Source organism: Leguminivora glycinivorella, chromosome 21, assembly GCF_023078275.1.
Source record: "Leguminivora glycinivorella isolate SPB_JAAS2020 chromosome 21, LegGlyc_1.1, whole genome shotgun sequence".
Lineage (NCBI taxonomy): Eukaryota > Metazoa > Arthropoda > Insecta > Lepidoptera > Tortricidae > Leguminivora > Leguminivora glycinivorella.
This window is the reverse complement of record NC_062991.1, coordinates 6,642,577-6,666,856: the sequence shown is the minus strand read 5'-3', so window position 1 is coordinate 6,666,856 and position 24,280 is coordinate 6,642,577. Positions and strand designations below refer to the sequence as shown.

Below are 24,280 nucleotides of genomic sequence, written 5' to 3'. Positions count from 1 at the left end.
AATATTTAGTGTTATTTTTGACCAATAAATAATGTTTATACCTTTAATAACTCTCGAGCCAGTCAAGACACACACCATCGTGAGGCCTATAATTATCATCTCTTTATGAATCTTTCGTTAGGACGGTATTCTATTTGTCCATCTATCAATCAATGTATCTCACATTATGCTTAAAATCAGAGAGCAAATTCCTTGTGGTATACAGGCCTTAGGAAGATGGCGTCATTTTTGGACAGACTGAAATATTTATGAATGTTGGTTTTGAATGATGAAGTGGGTTAAACAATTAAATCAATAACGTCCAATTTTTACATCAGGGTCCCTTTGTTTTACACTAAAACTGTGAACAAAAAAAAATATAACGAAACACAAATTGTAATAATATTTGGCAAAAAGTGACCTATTTAAAAATATTTTAAGCGAACATCCATTCCTGAAACATGTCGAACGCTATATCGACTTAATACGTGAGTAACCCGCTTAAAATATTTTTAAATATGTATGAGTCTCACGGGAGTTTTATAGTTAAAAATCTCTTCTAACCAGAAAGTCTTGGATAGCGAAATCATTAGAGCAAATTTCAGGAATAATGTTCAAAAAATGATTGCATTATAGCTACAGTTTTAACCAATAAAAAAATTGTGGCAAAAAAATAATCTTTATATGTTCTTCCAGTGCCAGCATCGGACTCAACAATGTGCCTGCCTTCATTCGCGCGAGCACTACCCGATGTATTAGCAGCCCGAGATGGCGCGCCCCTGAACCTGTCCTGTGCGGTGCGCGGAGACCCTGACCCCAGGGTCGAGTGGTACAAGAACGGCCAGCCGCTGCACTCTTCTGATGTAAGTCTATCCTTCTCTAGCTCCAACAGAAGTATTACCCGAGATGGCGCGCCCCTGAACCTGTCCTGTGCGGTGCGCGGAGACCCTGACCCCAGGGTCGAGTGGTACAAGAACGGCCAGCCGCTGCACTCTTCTGATGTAAGTCTATCCTTCTCTAGCTCCAACAGAAGTATTACCCGAGATGGCGCGCCCCTGAACCTGTCCTGTGCGGTGTGCGGAGACCCTGTTCTGGTGTAAGTCTATCCCTCTAGGTGCTGAGTTAGAGCTTCAACAGTGCCAACACCCGACTTAGCTCAATTCATCAGATCTAGTCTTGTTAAACGTGATTTACCTACAAATACAATAAGTTTTATCCTCAAATACTACTACTAGTCTATTAACGAGGTAATAAGAATAAAATATTGGCCACTGCGGCCACTAAAGAGGAACATTGGAGCATCCCATGGGCTATCCCGTACAAACGCATTACATTTCGTGTGTGATTTTTTTCGTTATGTAAAGCAGGCGCTCATCTTTCTGTAGTACATAGTTCTGCACAATACCTCAGAGAAAGGTTCTCTTACACTAGCCAATTCTTAGAAAATTCGGGTTTGTACGGGACAACGGTAGACTATTTCATGAAATGCTTCTTTTGCTGAACTTTAAATAAACTAGAACTAAAAACTGCCTTAATGCGCAAAAGTGTATTCTGCTTAACTAGTAAGATTTATAACAAATTCCCTGTTAGTTTTAGAATGTTACCCTTAAATGAATTTAAACGTAAACTATTGACATTTTTAATTGATAATTGTTTTTATTCTATTTCTGAATTTTTGCTACATAATTTTTAATGCCCACGGCCTGATATGAATTTCAATATTAATTATATTATAACTAATTATTACTCAATTTCCCAATTTATGTTGAATATAGTTACGTAAAATCAATTTCGCATGTTAGTATGTAAGGACATAATGAAGTTTTTGTACGCCATCAGGCAGAGTATAGTGCTACATATATGATATTGTTTACCACCACTGTAATCAGTTTGACATATACTTACAAATAAAACACTTTGGACTTTGGACTACCCCGTTCTACCATCGGACTCTTAGACGCACAGCCGGTTTCCATCCTTACTTGGTAGATATTCCACGAATTCGCACGAAGCGCTTTGTTTCTTCTTTTCTATGCGCACTGCCGAGTGGAATTCCTTGCCGGCGGCTATATTTCCGAACTCATATAACCCGGCAACCTTCAAATCAAGAGTGAACAGGCATCTTCTGGGCGAGCTACTCCATCGTAGGCCACGTCTTTGCCTTTGACTAGTCTGTGGCCAAGTGTAAGCCCAATTATAATAATAAAAAAAACTGGAAATGTATGCTTCTAAACGTACAATGTCTTTTGTTGCCATGTTTCTTGATACTAATGTATATTTTTTTCAACCCAACAGGTGATAGACCTGAAATACAAAAACGGAGTGGCCTCATTGGCCATCCATGAAGTGTTCCCCGAAGACGAGGGAGAATACTCATTGAGAGCCATCAACAGCCAAGGTCAAGTTGAGACCAAGTGCAAGGTCACCGTCAAACGTGAGTATTGATATACCTACCTTAGAATTGAACATTGATATTTAGATAGATAGATAAGTTATTTATTTGGCAGACTGCAAACACACACAATACAATACACAATTTAAAACACACAAATTAGGCGCAACATAAAAAAGAGACAGAACCGTAAAATACAATTGAGACAGTAAAAAAAAAACAACAATAACGAAAAAGAGAAAATACAAACTGTGTGCGTTGCAGCAGGACAAAAGGGTCGCGGCTCAGTGATATGCTTCGCTCTTTCGACCGAAGCACTGATTTTCTGCCGGAACGGAACCCAGGTCACAATCACAATAGATTAATTAAATAATTACATTTAAGCTTTTGTAAAGGTGACGATGTATAGAACGACAAAATTTAACCAAACTTTCGACCGAGTTTAAATTGGTTCGACTCACTTAATATTTTGCCAACTTTACCACTCATATACTTTACCCCGTAAAGCAAAAATGAATCACATCTTAAATTTTTTTCGGGTTTTTTTTTCAACTCAAATGCTAGTCACAATTTGCTTCGCTTCCGTAAAAACTAGTGACTACGCCAAATTTTATGATTGCGGACCCCAGGCTCTCATGAGATAATGCAAGGATACACACTTTGCTAAAGATCAATTTACTTTATTTTAACGTTACAACAGTTTAACTCCGATTATTAACTACAACTTATTAGAGTTAGGATAAATTCACTCCCTCCTTTGCTTTATTTCCTTACAATTTTCTTGTTATGGCAGCGATGGAAGGCAGTGCGGCCGCCGGCGTGAAGACTGGCGACAAGCCGCCCAGGATCGTGGATCACGCCACCTCACAGATCGTTACTGACGGAGACGCCGTCACGCTTTCCTGCAGGTACGATCTTTTCAATTTTCCATAATTTTTGTCCTTTTACATTTTAATAGACGTTTTATTCTGTATAGGACTTCCTTACATCGCATACAAAACATATATAACTTTGCAGATATAAACATAAGAAGTTAAGAATATGAGCCAAATTGTAAAACTGATGTGTCTCCCAGTGAGATTGAAAGTACTCGTGATTCTGAGTACAATTGACCTAAACTTCCCTAAAAAAATCAAAATAAAAAAAATGGCAAAAAAAAGAAATGCTCGGTACACAGTCGTAAGGTATAGCAACATTTACTAGTTTTGTGAAAGGACTACGACTGTCTTTAGCGCGTGAAGCGAACCGCATTCGTTCAATTCGAAATAAAATGTAGTCAAAACTTATAATCCTAAAATTCAATATTTTTGTTCAGAATCACTGGAGCCGAGCGTTTCGACGTAGTATGGCTACACAACAACAAGGAGATCAAGCCTTCAAAGGACTTCCAATACTCCAGCGAGGCCAATATTCACAAGCTGAACATCGCTGAGATCTTCCCCGAAGACGCCGGTATGTTTGACAACGTTTACAACCTTCTAGCAACATCTTAAGGTCGACAATTGGCTACGTCGGCACTGCAAAGCATAGAAATATTGCTACGAATCTTGGGAAAGCCGGTACTTAGTGCATAACACAGTTGGCTGATTGTTCTTTAACTGCATGGCAAGTTTGAACTACTTTTGTTTAATTATTTTTAAAATCGGGACTTAATCGCGTAAACTACACATTAAACTGACCTCCAACGTTTCAAGGACGACGTTGTCCCCGTGGTCTGGGAGAAGACTCCCTGAGACTGAGTCTTCTCCGAGACCACGGGGACAACGCCGTCCTTGAAACGTTGGAGGTCAGTTTAATATGTAGTTTACGCGATTAAGTCCCGATTTTAAAAATAATTATGTGTAATAATCGTGAAAGTTTAAATCAGTATATACTTTTGTTTAGGTAATTAAAATCACACATTTTTCCAAATCGTGTAGTCTACAAGTACAACGCTGTTGATGATGTAGAACTTGAAAAGGTTTAGGCGTATAATGTCCCACTCGCAAAACGTCCCTCCGCTATAATAACGTCCCATACGCAAAACGTCTTCTCTGCTAATTGTCCCTTATGCAAAAAACCCCATTCGCATTACGTCCCGTTATCAAAATGACCCATACCCTTCGCGAAATGTCCCTTCTGAAAATACCCCTATCGCTGAAAGTCACGGCTGCCTAATGCCCCTTTCGCAAAACGTCCCGTTTGCAAATAGCCAGGTTCTTATGGATTAAAGAGGTAATAATACAGATTGTTATCAATACTGGCCACTTGAATATAGTCCGGTTTCCTCACGATGTTTTCCTTCACCGAAAAGCAACTAGTAAATATCAAATGATATTTCGTACTGTAATGGAAAACACAGCTATTTGTTTGGTAGGAAAATACACTTGTCAAATGTCAATGAATCACTGAACTGACAGCTATTCCCGTCGTGTTGCCAGCACCTTCTGTCCACATTTCTCGACTTATGTCGAGACGGGGACCGTGTGATATTAAAATAAATATTATGTTCCTTGTCAAACGAGTGATTGTTGTCTCTGAACATTCCCTCTATTCTAATAAATATTATTTTCCGCTTGTCCAGCGAATTTCATTGCGCTTTAAATTAATTCCCGTAACACGAAACGACGTCGAGTGTTCCGAGGAAGTACCCGGATTGGGACCTTGGCAACACCGAAGAGGAAGCGAGAAAAAAGATATTTCGTACACAGTTCCAAAAAACTCATTGGTACGAGCCATTTTTTACGGGACATTTTGCGAAAGGGACGTGTTGCGATCGGGTTATTTCGTGAAAGGGACTTTCTGCGAAAGGGACGTAATTTATATAAAGGGACATTTTGAGAACGGGATATTTTGCAGAAGGGCCGTTTTGGCAATGGGACATTTTATAAAAGGGACCTTTTGCGAAAGGGACCAAGAGACGTTTTGCGAGTGGGACATTATACGCCTAAACCCTTGAAAAGAATTAAATCTTTACCGTCAAGTTGCGCCTAATGAAATTTAATAGCAATGTCAGGCGATATCATTTTTTATCTGTTTGACATCAGGGTGCGTAGCCGAATGGCACAAACGCTCAAGAAACGAAACTCTCGTAGATATCTATCTCTATCGCTCTTGTCGCGCCAATACGCGACGAGCCAGACTACCTTTCGCGGCGTTTCGTTTTCGTTTCGCGACGCAGAAATTCCATTCGGCTACGGGGGCAGGGGTTTTAGTTGAGAAATCTTAATGTTCTTATGTAGAGACTGCCGCCACAGCCAATTTATCGGTTATTTACATTTATAGATATTTGTATTTTGATCACATATGGGCTTGTTTGTTGCAAAAGCATTGGTTCCCACATTACTGCTTATGCGGACTGAACTGACGAAATAATGTGTTATTATTTCGCTCCCACTCAATTTCTCTAACAACGCTTTCCAATTCCAACTCAAAAAGTCCTGTACCTTTCAAATTGTTTTCATCACACTCGCACACTAAATGTGCTATTGCACGCAGGCGGAGCGTGAGTTATAGAAAAATCATTCTCCCTAGGGAGTTAAGGAATTTCTAGTACTGTATTGAACTCTTTTTTACCTTTTTGCATATTTTTTATAATGCAAGTGTGATGAAAAACATTGTGTGTAACTCGGGAAGTATGAATATTACTAACTCGAGTCTTTAAATCGCTCCGGCAAGCCGTCGCGATACAACTTACTCTCTTTAGTGATATTCAACTTCCTCCCCTTGTTGCACAATGTATGTACTATTATTTATTATTTTTTAGGCGTATACACATGTGAGGCGTTCAACGACGCGGGCGAATCGTTCTCCTCCTGCACGCTAGTCGTATCCGTGCCCGGCGAAACTAGTGCCGCGCCGCAATACAAGGACTTCCCGGCCTCGTCCACCGTCGGCGCCGCCGAGCCTGCTGTCTTCACCGCCGAGCTCGACAAGGTAATATCCTTGGCGAAACTAGTGCCGCGCCGCAGTACAAGGACTTTCTTGCGTCTTCCACCGAACCTACGGTCACTTTTTTTAAATTATAATTTGGCTTACTCTTGGCCACAGACTAGCCAAAGGCAAAGACGTGGCCTACGATGGAGTGAGCTCGCCCAGAAGATGTCTGTTCACCCTTGATTTTATGCCAGGGAGTAAATGTCAAATTGACGCAACATAATGTCAAAGGCCCATATTTTGTCACCTTCTATAATCACGGGATTTGCTTGTATTTTTATACGAATAATCTGTCAAATCTCTTTTACCCTTTAACCGCCTTAATCCGAAATGTAAGACAAATAATATGTAGGTCATATTATTGTCGTCGAGGTCTGATAAATAAGACAAATCTTCGTATAACTTCGTACTACCGCTCTCGACACGAGCACAGCTCTACGAAAAATTCAAAACAGTTAAAAGGTTAAGACTCCTTATTCCTTAGAGCGCTCATCAATTTCACGAAACGGCCATCGATAGATGGCGTTGGCGCTCGGTACGCGAGCACCTGCAACTCAACGCGCGTTTCAACGCCGACACAAATAATCTTGATAGTTTTGAATTAAATTGGTAATAACATAATTTTCAATTTTATACGGGGAATTTCCTGTTCATGGTATGGTAGTAGTAAATAAGGTGTATGAATGTAGTAAAAGTATAGTAGTCTACATATACATATATAAATACAGGTTTCCTAATTGATTGATTCAACAACCAACACCGCTGAGCCGAAACTACGAAAGCTAGAAAGTCGAAATTTGTATAGATTGCATTAACAAAATTTCGAAGAGATAAGAATCGATTATGAAAATTTACACCCCTAGTAGAGGGAAAAAGGGAGTGAAAGTTTGTAGCGGGATCAATTTGTTTTTTTTTTTATTAGGAAAATTTTAGTTAGGAACTTGAAATTAGAGAATAGTTTAATAGTGATTTCTGTTTTTTAGGGTTCCGTAGTCAACTAGGAACCCCTATAGTTTCGCCATGTCTGTCTGTCCGTCCGTCCGTCCGTCCGTCCGTCCGTCCGTCCGCGGATAATCTCAGTAACCGTAAGCACTAGAAAGCTGAAATTTAGTAACAATATGTATATCAATCACGCCAACAAAGTGCAAAAATAAAAAATGGAAAAAAATGTTTTATTAGGGTACCCCCCCCTACATGTAAAGTGGGGGCTGATTTTTTTTTCATTCCAACCCCAACGTGTGATATATTGTTGGATAGGTATTTAAAAATGAATAAGGGTTTACTAAGATCGTTTTTAGGGTTCCGAAGTCAACTAGGAACCCTTATAGTTTCGCCATGTCTGTCTGTCCGTCCGTCCGTCCGCGGATAATCTCAGTAACCGTAAGCACTAGAAAGCTGAAATTTGGTACCAATATGTATATCAATCACGCCAACAAAGTGCAAAAATAAAAAATGCAAAAAAATGTTTTATTAGGGTACCCCCCCTACATGTAAAGTGGAGGCTGATAATTTTTTTCATTCCAACCCCAACGTATGATATATTGTTGGATAGGTATTTAAAAATCAATAAGGGTTTACTAAGATCGTTTTTTGATGATATTAATATTTTCGGAAATAATCGCTCCTAAAGGAAAAAAAAGTGCGTCCCCCCCCCCCCTCTAACTTTTGAACCATATGTTTAAAAAATATGAAAAAAATCACAAAAGTAGAACTTTATAAAGACTTTCTAGGAAAATTGTTTTGAACTTGATAGGTTCAGTAGTTTTTGAGAAAAATAGGGAAAACTACGGAACCCTACATTGAGCGTGGCCCGACACGCTCTTGGCCGGTTTTTTTGATAATATTAATATTTTCGGAAATTATCACAGTTATAGTGACTTTCATATTTTTATAAGAACAGCATGCACTTACGTCCAGAACAGTGACATTTGGTGCATTGGAACTGCTCATGATGTGTCACTTTTTAACCGTCGCCTCAAATCTGAGAGATTTGAGGCGAGGTTCTCAATTCGTCTGTATGTTTATTTTTTTTTCATTTTTTTATGTTTGTTCCTCGATATCTCCGTTGTTACTGGACCGATTAAAAAAAAAAATTGAATGTATATGAATACAGATTGGTCCCATTTTTCTCAGAACCCAGTTCTGATGATGGGATCCTGGAGTAATCGAGGGAACTCCTCGAATCTGAAAGGCATACGTATGGTGATTTTTGTGTTTTTAAAGGAACAGCATGCATTTAGGTACGGAACAGTGACATTTGGTGCAGTGGAACTGCTGATGATGGCCAGAACGGAACTTCTCAAATCTGAACGGCACGCTTATAGTGACTTTGGTATTTTTATAAGAACAGCATGCACTTTCGTCCAGAACAGTGACATTTGGTGCAGTGGAACTGCTGATGATGGTCAGAACCGATCTTCTCAAATCTGAACGGAACACTTATAGTGACTTTGGTATTCTTATAAGAACATCATGCACTTACGTCCAGTCCAGAACAGTGATATTTGGTGCAGTGGAACTGCTGATGATGGTCAGAACACTCAGAACCAAACTCCTCAAATCTGAACGGCACGCTTATAGTGACTTTGGTATTTTTATAAGAACAGCATGCACTTACGTCCAGAACAGTGACATTTGGTGCAGTGGAACTGCTGATGATGGTCAGAACCGAACTCCTCAAATCTGAACGGCACACTCATAGTGACTTTGGTATTTTTGTAAGAAAAGCATGCATTTAAGTTCAGAACAGTGACATTTATTTAGTTATGTTTGTTAAGCATATTGAGTTTTCAAGTCAAAGTTTGTCAAGCTTCGATTTATTATAATCGGATTCATGAGGAATTGAGAAACTCCTCAAACCTTAGCGTTATACGTATATTGATTTGTGTTGCCATCAAATAATTAAAGCATTAAAAGCAGTTTTAAAAAATACCTACACATTTCTACATAATCCAACATTCGCAAGTAGCTTTCACCAGAACCCGAAAGGCGGCGGTTTTTTTTTTCTTAAAAAATATTAAACGTTTTTTTATGGGATAGGAGGCAAACGAGCAGATAGGCTGCCTGATGGTAAGCGATGACTGCCGCCCATGGACACCAGAAGCACCAGAAGTGTTGGAGGTGCGTTGCCGGCCTTTAAGATGGATGTACGCTCTTTTCTTGAAGGTTTGAAGGTCGCATTGGTCCGGAAATACCGCTGGCGACAATTCATTCCACAGTTTAACTGTGCATGGCGTGACCAAATTTGCAAAACATTGCGTCTTAGAAACATTTTAAACTTTAAAATGTTTTTAAAATTTAAAGGGTGAAAATCAAAATATGTACATGTTCGTTCTAAAAGTAGCTGATCAAACATCGTCAGTTTGGAAAGCCTGCGGTAAAATTTTTGCTCATTACTATACATATTCGATTTAGAGGGTTTTGAGATTTAGGAAATAAAACAACGCTTCATTAGATTTAATTTAATAGCATTATGTAATTATAATGTCAATGTAAGTGCAAGCAGTCTTATTTACAATAAATTTACAAGCGGAAAGAAATATATGCAGAAAGAAAAAAAAGAAGCTGTCAATACTGAATCCCCTAGGGTGACAATGTATGAATAGCACAGAAAAGTATTAAAATAACATAAAAACCGGCCAAAAGCGTGTCGGGCCACGCTCAGTGTAGGGTTCCGTAGTTTTCCGTATTTTTCTCAAAAACTAACCTATAAAGTTCAAAACAATTTTCAAAGAAAGTCTTTGTAAAGTTCTACTTTTGTGATTTTCTTCATATTTTTAAACATATGGTTCAAAAGTTATAGGGGGGGGCGCACTTTTTTCCTTTAGGAGCGATTATTTCCGAAAATATGAAAATTATCAAAAATCGATCTTAGTAAAACCTAATTCATTTTTAAATACCTATCTAACAATATATCACACGTTGGGGTTGAAATGAAAAAAAATATCTGCCCCCTCTTTATATGTAGGGGTACCCTAATAAAACATTTTTTCCATTTATTATTATTATTAACGACCTTCCACATATTTATAATGAGCCCAAATATGATGGGGTTATGATGAGGAGAATAGCAGTTCTGTTGGCCACCTCCTGACTCCATCATGAGACCCTGGACCTCATCTAGTTCGATGGTGCTCGTCAGCCCAAATCTAATGAGCCCAAACATGATGGGGTTATGATGAGGAGAATAGCAGTTCTGTTGACCACCTCCTGACTCCATCATAAGACCTTGGACCTCATCTAGTTCAATGGTGCTCGTCAGCCCAAATCTAATGAGCCCGAACATGATGGGGTTATGATGAGGAGAATAGCATTTCTGTTGGCCACCTCCTGACTCCATCATGAGACCCTGGACCTCATCTAGTTCGATGGTGCTCGTCAGCCCAAATCTAATGAGCCCAAACATGATGGGGTTATGATGGGGAGAATAGCAGTTCTGTTGACCACCTCCTGACTCCATCATAAGACCTTGGACCTCATCTAGTTCGATGGTGCTCGTCAGCCCAAATGTAATGAGTCCAAACATGATGGGGTTATGATGAGGAGAATAGCTGTTCTGTTGACCACCTCTGACTCCATCATGAGACCTTGGACCTCATCTAGTTCGATGGTGCTCGTCAGCCCAAATCTAATGAGCCCAAACATGATGGGGTTATGATGAGGATAATAGCAGTTCTGTTGACCACCTCCTGACTCCATCATGAGACCTTGGACCTCATCTAGATCGATGGTGCTCATCAGCCCAAATCTAATGAGCCCAAACATGGTGGAGTTATGGTAAGTAGAATAGCAGTTCTGTTGAACATCTCCTGCCTGACTCCATCATCATGAGAACCAGAACCTCATCCTGGTCCCAAAATATAATAATAATTCAAACTCTCAACAAACTTCACGTATAACTTAAAATCCAAAATCATATGAAAAGCATCTCGAATGCTAAAATTGCATAAGGTGTAAAAAGGATCAAGATTTGTTTAGTCGCAGTTTACGGCACTTCTCGGAACTATCGAGCTGCTTACGAAAGCTAGGTGCGCCGGACGATCAAACGCAGGTCCGTTGTCTTCGAGCGCTCGGCGCAGACTGAGCGGGCTCGCGTTAGCACAGTGTCTTTTATTCGAATTTTAGGTGTTTTAAAAACATATCTATCGACAGAAAGGTATGTCTTATATGTATGATTTTTTTCTTATAGGTCAATAAGAAGTTCTAGTTTAGGATAATATTATTTAAGAGTTACAAAAAATGCAGGAATCGCAGGAAAAATACATAATGTAAACCTCTTTTTATCGAAAAAATGGGGAGGATACGGAAGGTTATTTATCCACCATTTCAAGTAAATCTTAAAATGTCAAAGTATTAGCTAACTCGTACAGGATATAACAAATAGGATTGTGATCATTTATTACCAAAAATAACATTTTTAACAGCACAATCACGATTCTAAACGAGCTATCCCACTACGAAATTTGAAAACGTCTTCCGAAAAAACTGATTTTTCGGAAGTATAAAAAGACATATTTTAAAGTAGTACCAATTGACTTTCTAGCTTAAGATATGTACTTTTAGGAACATTATCATTTTTTTAATAATCATTTATAGTTTCTTTATAATTTTGAATGAAAAAGGTTCCATTTTGCAAAAAACGCTCGTCTTTAGGAGTAAGGCCTCTTAAGCGACAGCTTGGGACTTTTTAATTCGAAGTCGACTTGTTCAAAGTAGTTTGTCAGTATAGGCGCAGTATGTAAAACAACACAAAATGCGATTACTTGATCTACTTTAACATTTTTAGACGGAATAAAACAAAGAAATAAGAGTGTGTGACACTTTTTAATTTTAAACTGTATGAACTAAACTATTTTGATCAACTCATGCCGCTAGAGGTGCTAGTATCGCGTGTTGCCGGCTTTTGCCCCAAGCTGCACGTATTAACTCATAGAGTTTACATAGTATTTGGTATTGTATGAGCCATCTCTTTTAGTGCATTTATTTTTCTAATCTGACCTTTTTCCTCCCACAGCCACCGCTCCAGCTGCAATGGCTAAAGGACGGTAAACCGATCGACGAGACCTCCCCCCGCTACCGGTTCACGATGGAGGGCACGGCGCGGTACCGGCTGGAGATCGCCTCCGCCGACGCCGCCGACGCCGGCCAGTACTCTGCCCGCGCCGTCGGCTCCAAGGGCGACGCGCTTGCTGCCTTCTACCTGAACGTCGTCGAGGCATAGACAACACTAGTCTTTCTGCCGTCGACGTATAATCGACGGTACATCACTAGTCTTTAAGTCGGACGCTGCGCGACACACATTTGAACGATTTTTTTAAGAACGCGGCTTTGTTTTTAACCTTTTTCCATCACAGCAACAGAATTTGTCAGTGATGACATGGCGTCGGAATGGTTAAGCCGTTGTACACATATAATCGATGTTTTTAAAAGCGCGGCGTTCAAATATTGTGACATGAAACCTATTTATTGATGAGATTTTTATACAATTCGGAGTCTAAGTGTGTAAAGGATTTTTTATAAAAAAATATAAAAGTTTATTAATTTATTTAAGCTAAGTGTTACACCCTGTCGATGCCTACGAGATTTCTCTAGTCACTATTAACTTTATTTTATGTCGACGTTATCCGATTTTTTTCTTTATTTATTAACCTAACAGATGTTGAAGCTTCCTTAAACGAATTTAAGCTTGAAATTTTATGTGGTCCTAGGTTCGAATCCGCGTTGACCCTTTTGGGGATATTTTCAAAGCCACCAAAAGTATCCTTGAAACGGTCGCCGCGTACCGACCAATGTAATATTATTATTTTTATATAAATTTAACTGTATTATTTAATTGTACATAATTTAATTTATATCATGTGACCGCGTAATTTATAAATAAATATGTATACCTAAAAATAAAAATGGTATTTTATTGTTTGAACCCTACAAACCAGTAGTATAATAAGAATAGTATTAACGATGGTTACATCATAATGGGGGGGAATCGTTTTATTGGACGCTATAAAGTTATATACCCAAGAGGAGCACATGATTTTCAGTATCGGCAGTGTTATTTGACTTTTCAATTTTAGAAATTCCGCATAATAGGCAATGTGCAAAATTACAAGTCGATACAACTATTATAGTAGAAACGAGTGAAGAATTTTAATAATTAGTTATACTCTGTCAAACAAGTCTGTCAGTAAATAGGAACCAAGAAAACTATATGCATCCTTTTCTTTAGGGTGCTAGAGAAAAGGATACCTATAGTTTTCTTTGTTCTTATTTACTGACAGACTTGATTGACAGAGTTTATTTTATCACACACTCATAATATCTAGTAAATAATATCTAGAATTGAAAGCTCGCAGATGCCAAAATTTATCAAATAATTTTTCCTGATATTATAACGTAAAAGAAAGAGTTACGAACTATCACAGCTCTCATAGACCCTTCGTCTTTCCTTTTTGCAAGCCGCTACGGACTACTCCCCAAGGTTGTTGGTCCCGAACGTGACTTAGCACTAACTCGGATTCCTTATTCAAAACCAATTCTCATTTCAAAATATGAAATCCTCAGAACTTGTTCCTTTTGTACAAATACCAACTTATCTTTGCTATCAAAACTGTCGCTGTCATCTACGACGCTAACTAATTTTGTAAGGAGAAATTTTAGTTCTCTATTTGGCCACCAGCGAAGTTAAGTTTGTATCGATGTACTTTTTACTTTTTAATTCGGATCGGGCGATGAGTGAATGACTGAGCGGTTTGAACGCGTTCGTTATTATGTAAAGTGTGTTTTTTTTTGTTTTGTCTGTACAGGGATTTGTCTATGATTTAAGTTTAGTTGAAATTCTGATGAATCTCATCCGGATATTCGAATAATTTAGTAGTTGCCTAATGTTCGGAGGTTGGGGTGAGGAATTTTGTATTGATCAAATCGTATGTGTTGGATGGAACTTAACACTCTCTAGTTATATTTCAGATATCTTCGATCAAAGTTGTATTAGGATTCAGAAAAATAAGAACCAGAACTTATATTACTTGATAGGGTGGATAAAAACAGAAAATTCCAAAACGATAAATTAACTAGAACTAGGCATTTCGAAGCTACGCAAATAGAGTCGTAGATACATATTGCATATATTGCTATTTCGACGCACTTAAATCAATTATACTATACGGCTCTACCTACTAAGTACTACATACCTAATCTCATGTTTTTTTAAGATAATATAAATGAATAAAATCGACTCTATCAGTGTCAATTAGAATCTTTCCAATTTCCGCTCTTCGTGCAGACTGCAGAATCATAGCTCCGAGAAAAATTACTCAACACGTACTTATTTAAATCATGTTTTGAATTCTTAAATTAAAGTCCTCCAAGAGCTGTCTAGAGATTTCATCAGTGCATACTCATACATACCTATATGTACCTATTACAAGTTAGGTACTGGGGCCCATTTCTCAAACGACATTTAGACTAATATTATTAGTCCACGAACTGTCAAATCGTATAGGTTTCCATGAAAATACACTAATAATATTAGTCTAATATCGTTCGAGAAATAGGCCCCTGGAGTCTGTTCGGAAAAAGTATAGGACCATACATTTCACCATTCTGTTGACTCTTCTCTTCTCCCACAGATTCTAACCAAAATGTATCAAAATGACGCATAAAAATCAAGTCTAAATCCTTTATCTTCATATTAAACAGGTCGTTTTAATAATAAAACAACAAACCTTACTAATTTAACGATTATTGTCCCATCCCATAAAGATAAAAGTAACTTCATTGAATCTTCAAAAACTGCCTCCACCGCTTCCGAACTACGCACAGAATAACATTGTCAACGACAATAAAAATACTTCATTCACTTACTCATAAAACGTTCCATTTTCAAACTACGTTCCAATTTTGAATTCGTTCCACCGACGCCCTATTAAAGCCAGTATCACAGTTCCTAATAGTTTTAATAGGTCGTAAAACAGTAGCGTAGCCAGTGCAGTCGTTCGTCCATTAGGAGAAAAAATAAAAAGACGGTCAAGCGTGAGTCGCGGCGCAGAGTTACCGTGCTGGTGCAAAGTTTCAGTATGACTTGTTTGTTTTGATAATATTTTTGACTGGCGATTACGATACATGAACGATTGACAAGTCTAGATACTTATCTAGCGTAAGTAGATATCGCTTTGACACGCGTATCTTAGAGCTGTTTGGCTCAAACAATGCGAATCGCATGCAGTGTTGTTATAACAGGCATAATAGTTTGCGATTTGTTGCACAAAATAAACGCAAGAATAAATAATGGTTTTTAAGCCCTAATTTGATGTCGTAATTTTTTTTTCCAAACCATAGGTAATAATTATTTATATTTACAAGTACAAATACTAGGCCTACTTCAAGCCGGAAAAATAGACAAAATAAACGAAACTACATAGTACAAGTACCTAGTGTTTGGTGCTTTCGAGTACGGAACCCCAAAAAGCATATAATATCTCCTCCATATTTCAATATTTATCGCAGCATCGGTTCGTTTCCGAACAAAATCCGAATCGTTCTTTTTGTTTCGTTTTCTCTTATTATAAATGAGCGCGCGGGTCGAATACATTTTTTAAAAATCATTCCATTTTTGAATTTTTTACGTGATTCGAAGACTGGTTTATGGAGACGGCCGGTTAATTATTGTCTTGTTTCTTATTCCTCGGAAAAGTATAAGGTTATGTTCCGTCATTGTAATCTTTACAATCCAACTGTATTCTTTTACGATTCATATTGTTTGTTGCCAAAAAAGGGCGAAATTTTGTTTGAACTTACGTTAACCTGACTGCTTTTCGGTAAGAGTAGCAAGCATGATAATAAAAGGTGAGAAGTCCAAAAATTAGAATTTCGAATCGTGCGATTCCAAGCCGATTTTCCCGTCCTGTATTTAAAAGCGTTAAACCAGAAAAAAAAACATAGGTTCTTAATTTTGAACATTCTAAAAGAGTTTTAAATAACGTCTTAAAAACTCAATTGCATACTCAACAATCCATAGTGGAAGCCTAAGTGCGTTTTCACATTATCCGATCCAATATCGGATGTAGGACCAACATCCCATAGGTACATTACAGGCGCCATCTTGGATTTTTTCCATTGAAATCCTTCCGACATCCGATATCGGATCGGATAGTGTGAAAACGGACTAAGCCCAGAAACGAATAAAACATATGGTAGACGAGCGTGACCAAGCAATAACGGCATATCGTTTTCATATTCAAAGGCTTAGTGCGTTTTCACGTTATCAGATCCGGTATATACATTAAGGACGCCATCATAGATTTTTCCCTTTGTAATCCTTCCGACATCCGATATCGGATCGGAAAATGTGAAAACGCACTTAGGCTATCGTTTGCGCTGTAACGCACGAAACTGTTAACCTTGCTCTTATTAGTGCGAAAGAGAGACATTAACGTATCACTGTTCCTACGCAAACGTAAGGCATCTTGACTAAGGCGTGTATACATATAATAGAGTATATGAGTATCGTAGAGAACACAGTTCAGATAAGAAAGCACATCAAATATTTAATGAATTAATAATATTGAGATTTATATTACCTTTTTCTTCTGTGACAATTTGATATGTTTTCTCTGAAGAAAAACGACGTATTATTAAACTACAATATAATTTATTGAAATTAATTTCCGTAGAGTACCTACGAGTACCTAGTCTGTTAATATTTTTTGATGAATACTTTTGCATTTTTAATTTTATCTTGTTATTTAATGCATGAAATAAAACTATGGAAACGGATTAAATCGCGTATAATGAATTTAAAATACATCCCCCCACTAAAAATAACTATCGCGGTAACCGAAGACAATATTATATTTAATGCATGTTAATTATAAAATGTAATGTTTTGAAAAGAAGTGGCCCGCCGAGTTTCTTGCCGGTCCCATAGTGGATACTCCCCTCCCAACTGAGGGGGGACTGAAATCTTCTCGAGGCTGAGGCGTAGGGTTAGAGCCGCGTAGCTTTATTTGACGTTCATATGCGCATTGTAATATGTCTACTTGAAAAATAAATATTGCATTTTATTTTATTTCATTTCATTTTTTTTTATGGGATAGGAGGCAAACGAGCAGACAGGTCGCCTGATGGTAAGCGATCACCGCCGCCCATGGACACCCGAAACACCAGAGGTGTTGGAGGTGCGTTGCCGGCCTTTAAGATGGGTGTACGCTCTTTTCTTGAAGATTTGAAGGTCGTATCGGTCCGGAAATACCGTGGTATTAAAAAAATTTTCGTGTATATAATAGAGGGAGAGCGATATAGTTCATTCCTCGCTCGAGTTATCATCGCGTCTCTTTTATTTACACGGGAGCGTCTATCTTTTGTTCGTTTTTATAGCCGATAGCTCATCGCTTGCTCGCTTTTGGTGATTCCAGTGCCTAAGGCACTGGTCCCACCGCGAGATAGTAAGTTATGAGCTACCGGCTATAAAAACGAACAAAAGATAATCACTCCCGTTTAAATAAAAGAGACACGGCGATGTTTATAGTTACTCGCCCAGCGGTGAGCTATCAAAATCGCCGTGTCTCTTTTATTTGCACGGGAGTGATTATCTTTTGTTCGTTTTTATAGCCGATAGGTCATAGCTTACTAGCTCGCGGTGGGACCAGTGCCTAAGCTACCCAGATCTTTTTTTTTAGTTTCTACGGACATCATATACTGGTCACATTATATTAGAAACTGAGCCGAGATTGAAACGTTTAACCGATGACCTCTGAATGATAAATGGCCTCAAACGTAGATCGCGCGGATAACGCCTACCTCCCACAAATACTCACATTCCTATAATGTTTGAGTAAAATACTCATGATGGTAAAAATTACTTGTCAATTTTATGTCACTTTATTATTTGTTTACTTTCAACATACTACTAAACGGTAAAATACTTATAAGCAGTAAGTAGTGTACAAGGTTTGTAATGGGTTGGCAACGCGCATGTAACACACCCCTTGAGTTGCAGGCGTTCATAGGTTTCGGTGACGCTTTCCATCAGGCTGACCGTATGCTTCTTTGCCACCGACGTGGTATTAAAAAAAAGCTATCTTTTATATTATAATATTCAAGTCAAGCAAACATCAAAACCCGTTTATGTTTAAGTCACACTGAGTATGTAAATTTTGCCAAATACAGGACTGTCCGTTTTCACATTATCCGATCCGATATCGGATGTCGGAAGGATTTCAATAGAAAGAATCCAGGATGGCGCATGTATGGGATATCGGATCGGATAATGTAAAAACGCACTCTAACACTGAAATCGCGAAAAAAGAAATCGATGCTCCCATAGAAAAATTCATCTTCACACGTCGGAAATGTAACAAACAGAGAATTTTTTTAGTCGCTCTCAGTGTGAGCTAAACGTTAACGGGTTATAAGTGTTTGCTTTTTGTTCTGATACATACTGTATATCTACATAACACACAAATTTCATAACCTATCATTTTAATAAGCATAATTTGAAAATGAAGAGATAGGGATCTTCATAATGGACGTACAGATGTAGTTCGAAAAGGTTTTCCTTCGTATTTTTCCGGAAACATTCGTATTTGTCATGCTAGTTCAGACAGTACGACTGAAATGGTACGACACGTTCGTACGTTTATGTAAGAATACGAGGAAAAACTACAGAGTTAAATAACCATAGATTTTCATAGATTCATAGATTTCATTTTATAGACTTCATAGATCTGCATCTAGTTCCTCTCTCTGCAACAGAAGATCCTTCATACTCTTTAACGAAAACTGCACTCGCGAAATAAATTGTTTTAGCATAGTAAATTATTTTTTCTGAGTAAATAATTGATACTTGTACTTTAAGTTTACTCTTCTCTTGTACAATAATTTGTATTTTTAAATATTTTCGGCCTCCCCTGATATAATGATATTCCGATTAATTAAGGCACCGGTTTGTTCTGCGATCTGGAATGTCATTCTCAATGTATTTGCGAGTCTATAGTATATATGAACCAGTATAAGAGACCCAGTCTTTTAGACCTGATTTAGACGGCGTGCGAACTCGCATGCGATTTTAGTTACATTGCGGGCTGTTGAGTTTACAAACAAATTTGCACAGCACAGTCATCAAATACCGCAATGTAATAAAACTCGTATGCGAGTTCTCGTACCGTCTAACTTAAGCGTCGGAATTCAGTCAACGATTTTGAAAATGGAACCAGTACAAGAGACCATCAGCGTCTTTTGAGTGTCGGTGAGGTTTGCAAAATGGTGTCGTTGCGCAGTTGCGCCAATGTTGGGTGATGCAACGTGAGTAGAGTTGATTAGATGCCGACGCTTTGGATATGTTAGTGTAGGGTTCTAAAATGTGCTGTTCAATTAATTATCATTACATCCGTCAAAAGAAAAAAGTTATGACGCCTAAAGATCGACTGATCGTGCACTGCTCTCAGCCAACCTCTTCCTTTTAGTTACGGCCCCCATCACTAGGCGTCTCGCGAGCGTCTGCGTCGGGCCAACTTTATGGCAAACTGACGCCGCGTCGGCGCGACGTCGTCGCGGCGTCTTTTTCCGTACAGTTGGCCCGACTCCGACGCTCGCGAGACGCCTAGTAATTCATTACTTAGGTCGTGTCACTCATATCTAATCTGAAGAACTCTCTGCAAGCTTCCCGCGTCTGTCCTCATGTGGTCAACCTAAATCTGCAATCTAGCGATTTTGATTTTGTTAAAGGGCATTTTCAGAATTTGGGACCCCCCAATTAGCGTAAGTTGTTAACAAAGATTAACTCGCTGTCAGTTTTGTGACGACAATGAAGCATAAAACCCGTCTAAAAATTTACTTTTTTCACATTCTGAATGTAGATTATTGCTTAAAGTTTATGTAATTAACACAAAAACCATATTTTGATAGAAATTTCATGCATAATTATCGTCACCAAACTGACAGTGAGTTAATTTTTGTTAACAACTTACGCTAATTGGAGGGTCCCAAATTCTGAAAATGCTCTAAAACACGTGGTTTGGAGTCGTTTATATTAAAGACAAGTTCCATTGGTTGCTCAAGAATTGGACTCTGTCTCCAGTGGTCTCCAGTCAACTAGAGCTTATTCAAACTTAAAAAATCTTATATTGACACTTGATATTGATTTAAAATTCGTTATACATCTCATGCACATGCTATATGTACGAGTAGATCCATGACATGTAACGTACTATCAGCTGCAAAAGTGCATGGAGAAATTATGAATGAATTCATTGATAAATTCGCCATCCACTTTTGCAGCTGATAGTACATTCAGTGTCAGATCAGGTTAATATTTTTTAGGGTCGAATACGCCGTATGCGCTCGCGCAGTGTAATTAATTACCGGCTCGTCCGCGCACGTATTAACTCACTTTTGTAACATCAAATCATTTCTCCGTGTTTAGGGGTCCGCGGGAGTGTGCCCTTTATAGTGCCGCTAGGTTTCTCTTTAGGTATGGCAGGATGGCTAGATGGCCATTTTCAGAATTCGGGACTCCCAATTAGAGTAAGTTATTAACAAAAATTTACTCACTGTCCGTTTTGTGATGATAATTAAGCATGAAATTTCTATAAAAATATTGTTTTTGTGTTAATTACATGAACATTAAGCGATTATCTACATTCAAAATGTGAAAAAAGTAAATTTTAAGACAGATTTTATGCTTAATTGATAGCTATAATTAATTGTTAACTAGTTAATTTTTGTTAACAACTTACGCTAATTGGGGGGTCCCAAATTGTGAAAATGCCCACATATGAGTAGAGTATTGGGATGGACTGAACTGGAAGCTTTCGTCCTGCCAGTCGACGGAACCCGTTTGACTCGTCGCGGTACGCGCTTCACTTAATTTCCCCGTATCTTATTTGATTGTCGGACCTCGGACAAAAGTCTTATGGAGTTGATGTCAATGCTTAATAACAAAAACAACGTCAGGGTAAATGTTGTATAATAATGAAGTTCGACGGCATTTTTTTTTTGTTGAAGTTAGCTTAGTTTTAGGACTGGAGAAAAAAAGCAATCACGTAAAATCGAAAGTTGACGGGACACATGTATAAGCTAATCTGTTGAACACAATTAAAATAATTTAATAAAATAATTAAAAAATATAATTTAATTAAAATAGTTTAATTAAAATAGTTTAATTAAAATAATTTAATTTTTTATTTTGTATTAATTGTTTTATTACATACATACATATTATAATCACGCCCGTATCCCATATCTGCCACACTTGGCAAAAAGGGGTTGAAAGATATCGAAATTGTGACATCGCAGTGACAGGTTGCCAGCCTCTCGCCTACGCCACAATTTAACCCATATCCTACGGTCGACTTCTGCGGCACCCACGGGAAGAAAGGGGGTGGTGAAATTCTTAAAATCTTAACCCGTCACCACACGTATTTTTTATTGTTAACGGAAATTAATAAAAACGGTTTGTATTTTAGTCTTCTTATTTTGTATTTGTTATAGGTATGTACAATTTATGGTACAAATAACTTACACAATTAAATTAAAAATCGAAATAAGATGTCATACATTAAAGAAAAAATAACGAGCACCACCAGTGGTGAACCGGATTCGAACCGGCGTCTTTTAGCAATCCGGGCCAAACGCCATGAACCCCTAGGCCACCTCGCCACAGCGGAAGCCGTCGAAATTTCTCTTCTATATGTCATCTTTGTAAGACTAGGCGTCTTTGACCAACTCTAAGGGCAAGCAGTAGGTGCTTGCACCTCCTATACGAAACCTTTACAGGTTTACGATATAGCTAGAGAGACTGGTGCTGCCATCTATACGTAACTATGGGAACAAATCAAATTATTTTAACAAATATTTTGATTTGTGTTTTTTTATGTAGTCACACTACTATATATAAATTAAAAATCGAAATAAGATGTCATACATTAAAGAAAAAATGACGAGCATCAACAGTGGTGAAGGCCGGATTCGAACCGGCGTCTTACACAATTAAAGTCAAAATACTTGTTTTCTGGCTTCTGGGCTCCCGCGACCTGCACCTACTCGTAGATTTTTTAATTTAACTCTTTAATCACAAAACATCATATACATCTGTATTTTTAGTAGGCATTTCTGTAAATGGCGTATTTTGAAAATTTATAAAATATATCGACTCCACTCCCGTCCTAGTCCTGCATTTACAATGGTTTATAACGTCGTCCCGCGGCGTTTATTTGCGACGCACTGATTTAAAACGCATGTGTCTTCGGTTCGATTCCCGGCCTGTGAACAGCTAGTACATACATACGAATAAATTAATAAACTTTAAATATCATATAATTCGCTCAGAAAGTACCTAGTTAGTTATACATCATAGGTTCCTACATCCTTATAGGCATGGCGGTTAACAACACATTTGTCTTCGGTTCGATTTCTGGCTACATACATACATAGTATACATACATACGAGTAAGAGTAAGTAAATTTAATAAACACTAGCTCTTGCCAACGGCTTCGCTCGCGCCAGAAAGAGACAAAAAGTAGCCTCCATCCCTTCAACTATCTCTACTTAAAAAATCACATCAATTTGTCGCTCCGTTTTGCCGTGAAAGACGGACAAACAAACAGACACACACACTTTCCCATTTATAATATTAGTACGGATATACTTACCATGTAATAAAATTGCACGAGAAGTTATATTTTGTAGACAAATTGCAGATTTTTTTACGTTGCACTCTTACAAACGAGATACATTTAATAGGTAAACTAGTAGATATTTGAGACTAAAATTAAAATAACTTTCAATGTTTAATTCAAAAGAAGCTAATAACGGATTTTGTATTCAGTTGACGAAGCCTGCGTTGCGGATTTGAGAATATGGTCTCTGAATAAATTATTTAATTATAACTAAAAAAAAAAATCAAAAGAAGCAACTTTTCCTAAAATCGGGCCTGAAGTGTTTTAACGAAACAGACGATACGTCATCTTATTATAGGGTGCAGCTAACACACCCACTCACACCTCGGACACTGGCGATCAAATATATGAAAGAGGCGCGTTCCTACGCACACTGTCTAAGCTCGTGTAGGTGAACGCGTACCATGCTTGTGTGAGTGAGATAAGACAGATGGACTGGTCGCGTTCTTGACATGCGGTAACTGTGAGGTAACCGAGAGCGGGTGGATGGCACTTTCAGCGGGAAGCAGGGAGTGGCCTTACTGTACGATAGTACTCTTTATAATACTGTGCCCACTATATCAAACAATAAAGTTCTAAATAAAATCTTCACAATGTGTAAACTTAGAATAAATTTAGCAGTGGTAAAAGTACTGTCTGTAGTGAGACGAACTCACGGCACGGCATATATGATAAGTTTAAGTCTTAAGTATTTTTCCACTTTTAACTGTAACACTGTGAGCATTGTGAGCATAAAAACATCATTCACAGACGATTCGCTAGTATTTTTTTTATTATCAGCTAATTTTAGCTATATAATAGGTTCGCTCTGAGCCCCTTTAATATAAGAGTGCTAGCATAGACAATAGAGCTGTTAGTATTGATTTAAGTTATTTATGACGTAGATAACAGGTCACATTCAAATCTGCAATGTAACCCAGACGGCGGCTTCCCGAAAAAGGTTATTTATGCTCGTCAAAAGGCCTCGATTTTAATTTTAAACTTATAGATTTGTTATCTGAGGGTGAGAGAAGTAAATTTATTAAAGTAAATAATCGAAGGCTGATTTTGTTTTTTTTTTGTTGTCTGGCAGTAAATAATGCGTCTAAAATAAAATCCATACCTATTTCTTACCATAATTAGCAGAAGTAGCTCTTTGTAGATAAATCAAAAGCACTTTCAGAAGAAAAACTGTATTTTTTCAATTAATTTTGAATGGCTACTTCCTCGCACAACGTTGCGTTGTTGCATTGCGATACAGCGAGGAAATGTCGCCAGTATCCTTGGCACAATGTGGCTAGCTTTTAAGTTTAGTCTTTGTTTCTTATATAATTATGTAAA

The 24,280-nt window shown here is 38.0% G+C and overlaps 1 protein-coding gene across 1 annotated transcript in view; it reads left to right on the top strand.

Annotated features, from left to right (window-relative positions):
* LOC125237320 (twitchin) overlaps positions 1–13,189 on the top strand; it is a 183,753-nt gene extending 170,564 nt beyond the window's left edge. Inside the window, 6 exon segments of the mRNA XM_048144310.1 lie at positions 676–842; positions 2,275–2,413; positions 3,165–3,279; positions 3,687–3,823; positions 6,117–6,286; positions 12,300–13,189. Of these exon segments, the coding sequence (XP_048000267.1) occupies positions 676–842; positions 2,275–2,413; positions 3,165–3,279; positions 3,687–3,823; positions 6,117–6,286; positions 12,300–12,506 (935 nt within the window). The 3' untranslated portion in view covers positions 12,507–13,189.
* The last annotated feature ends 11,091 nt before the right edge of the window (positions 13,190–24,280 follow it).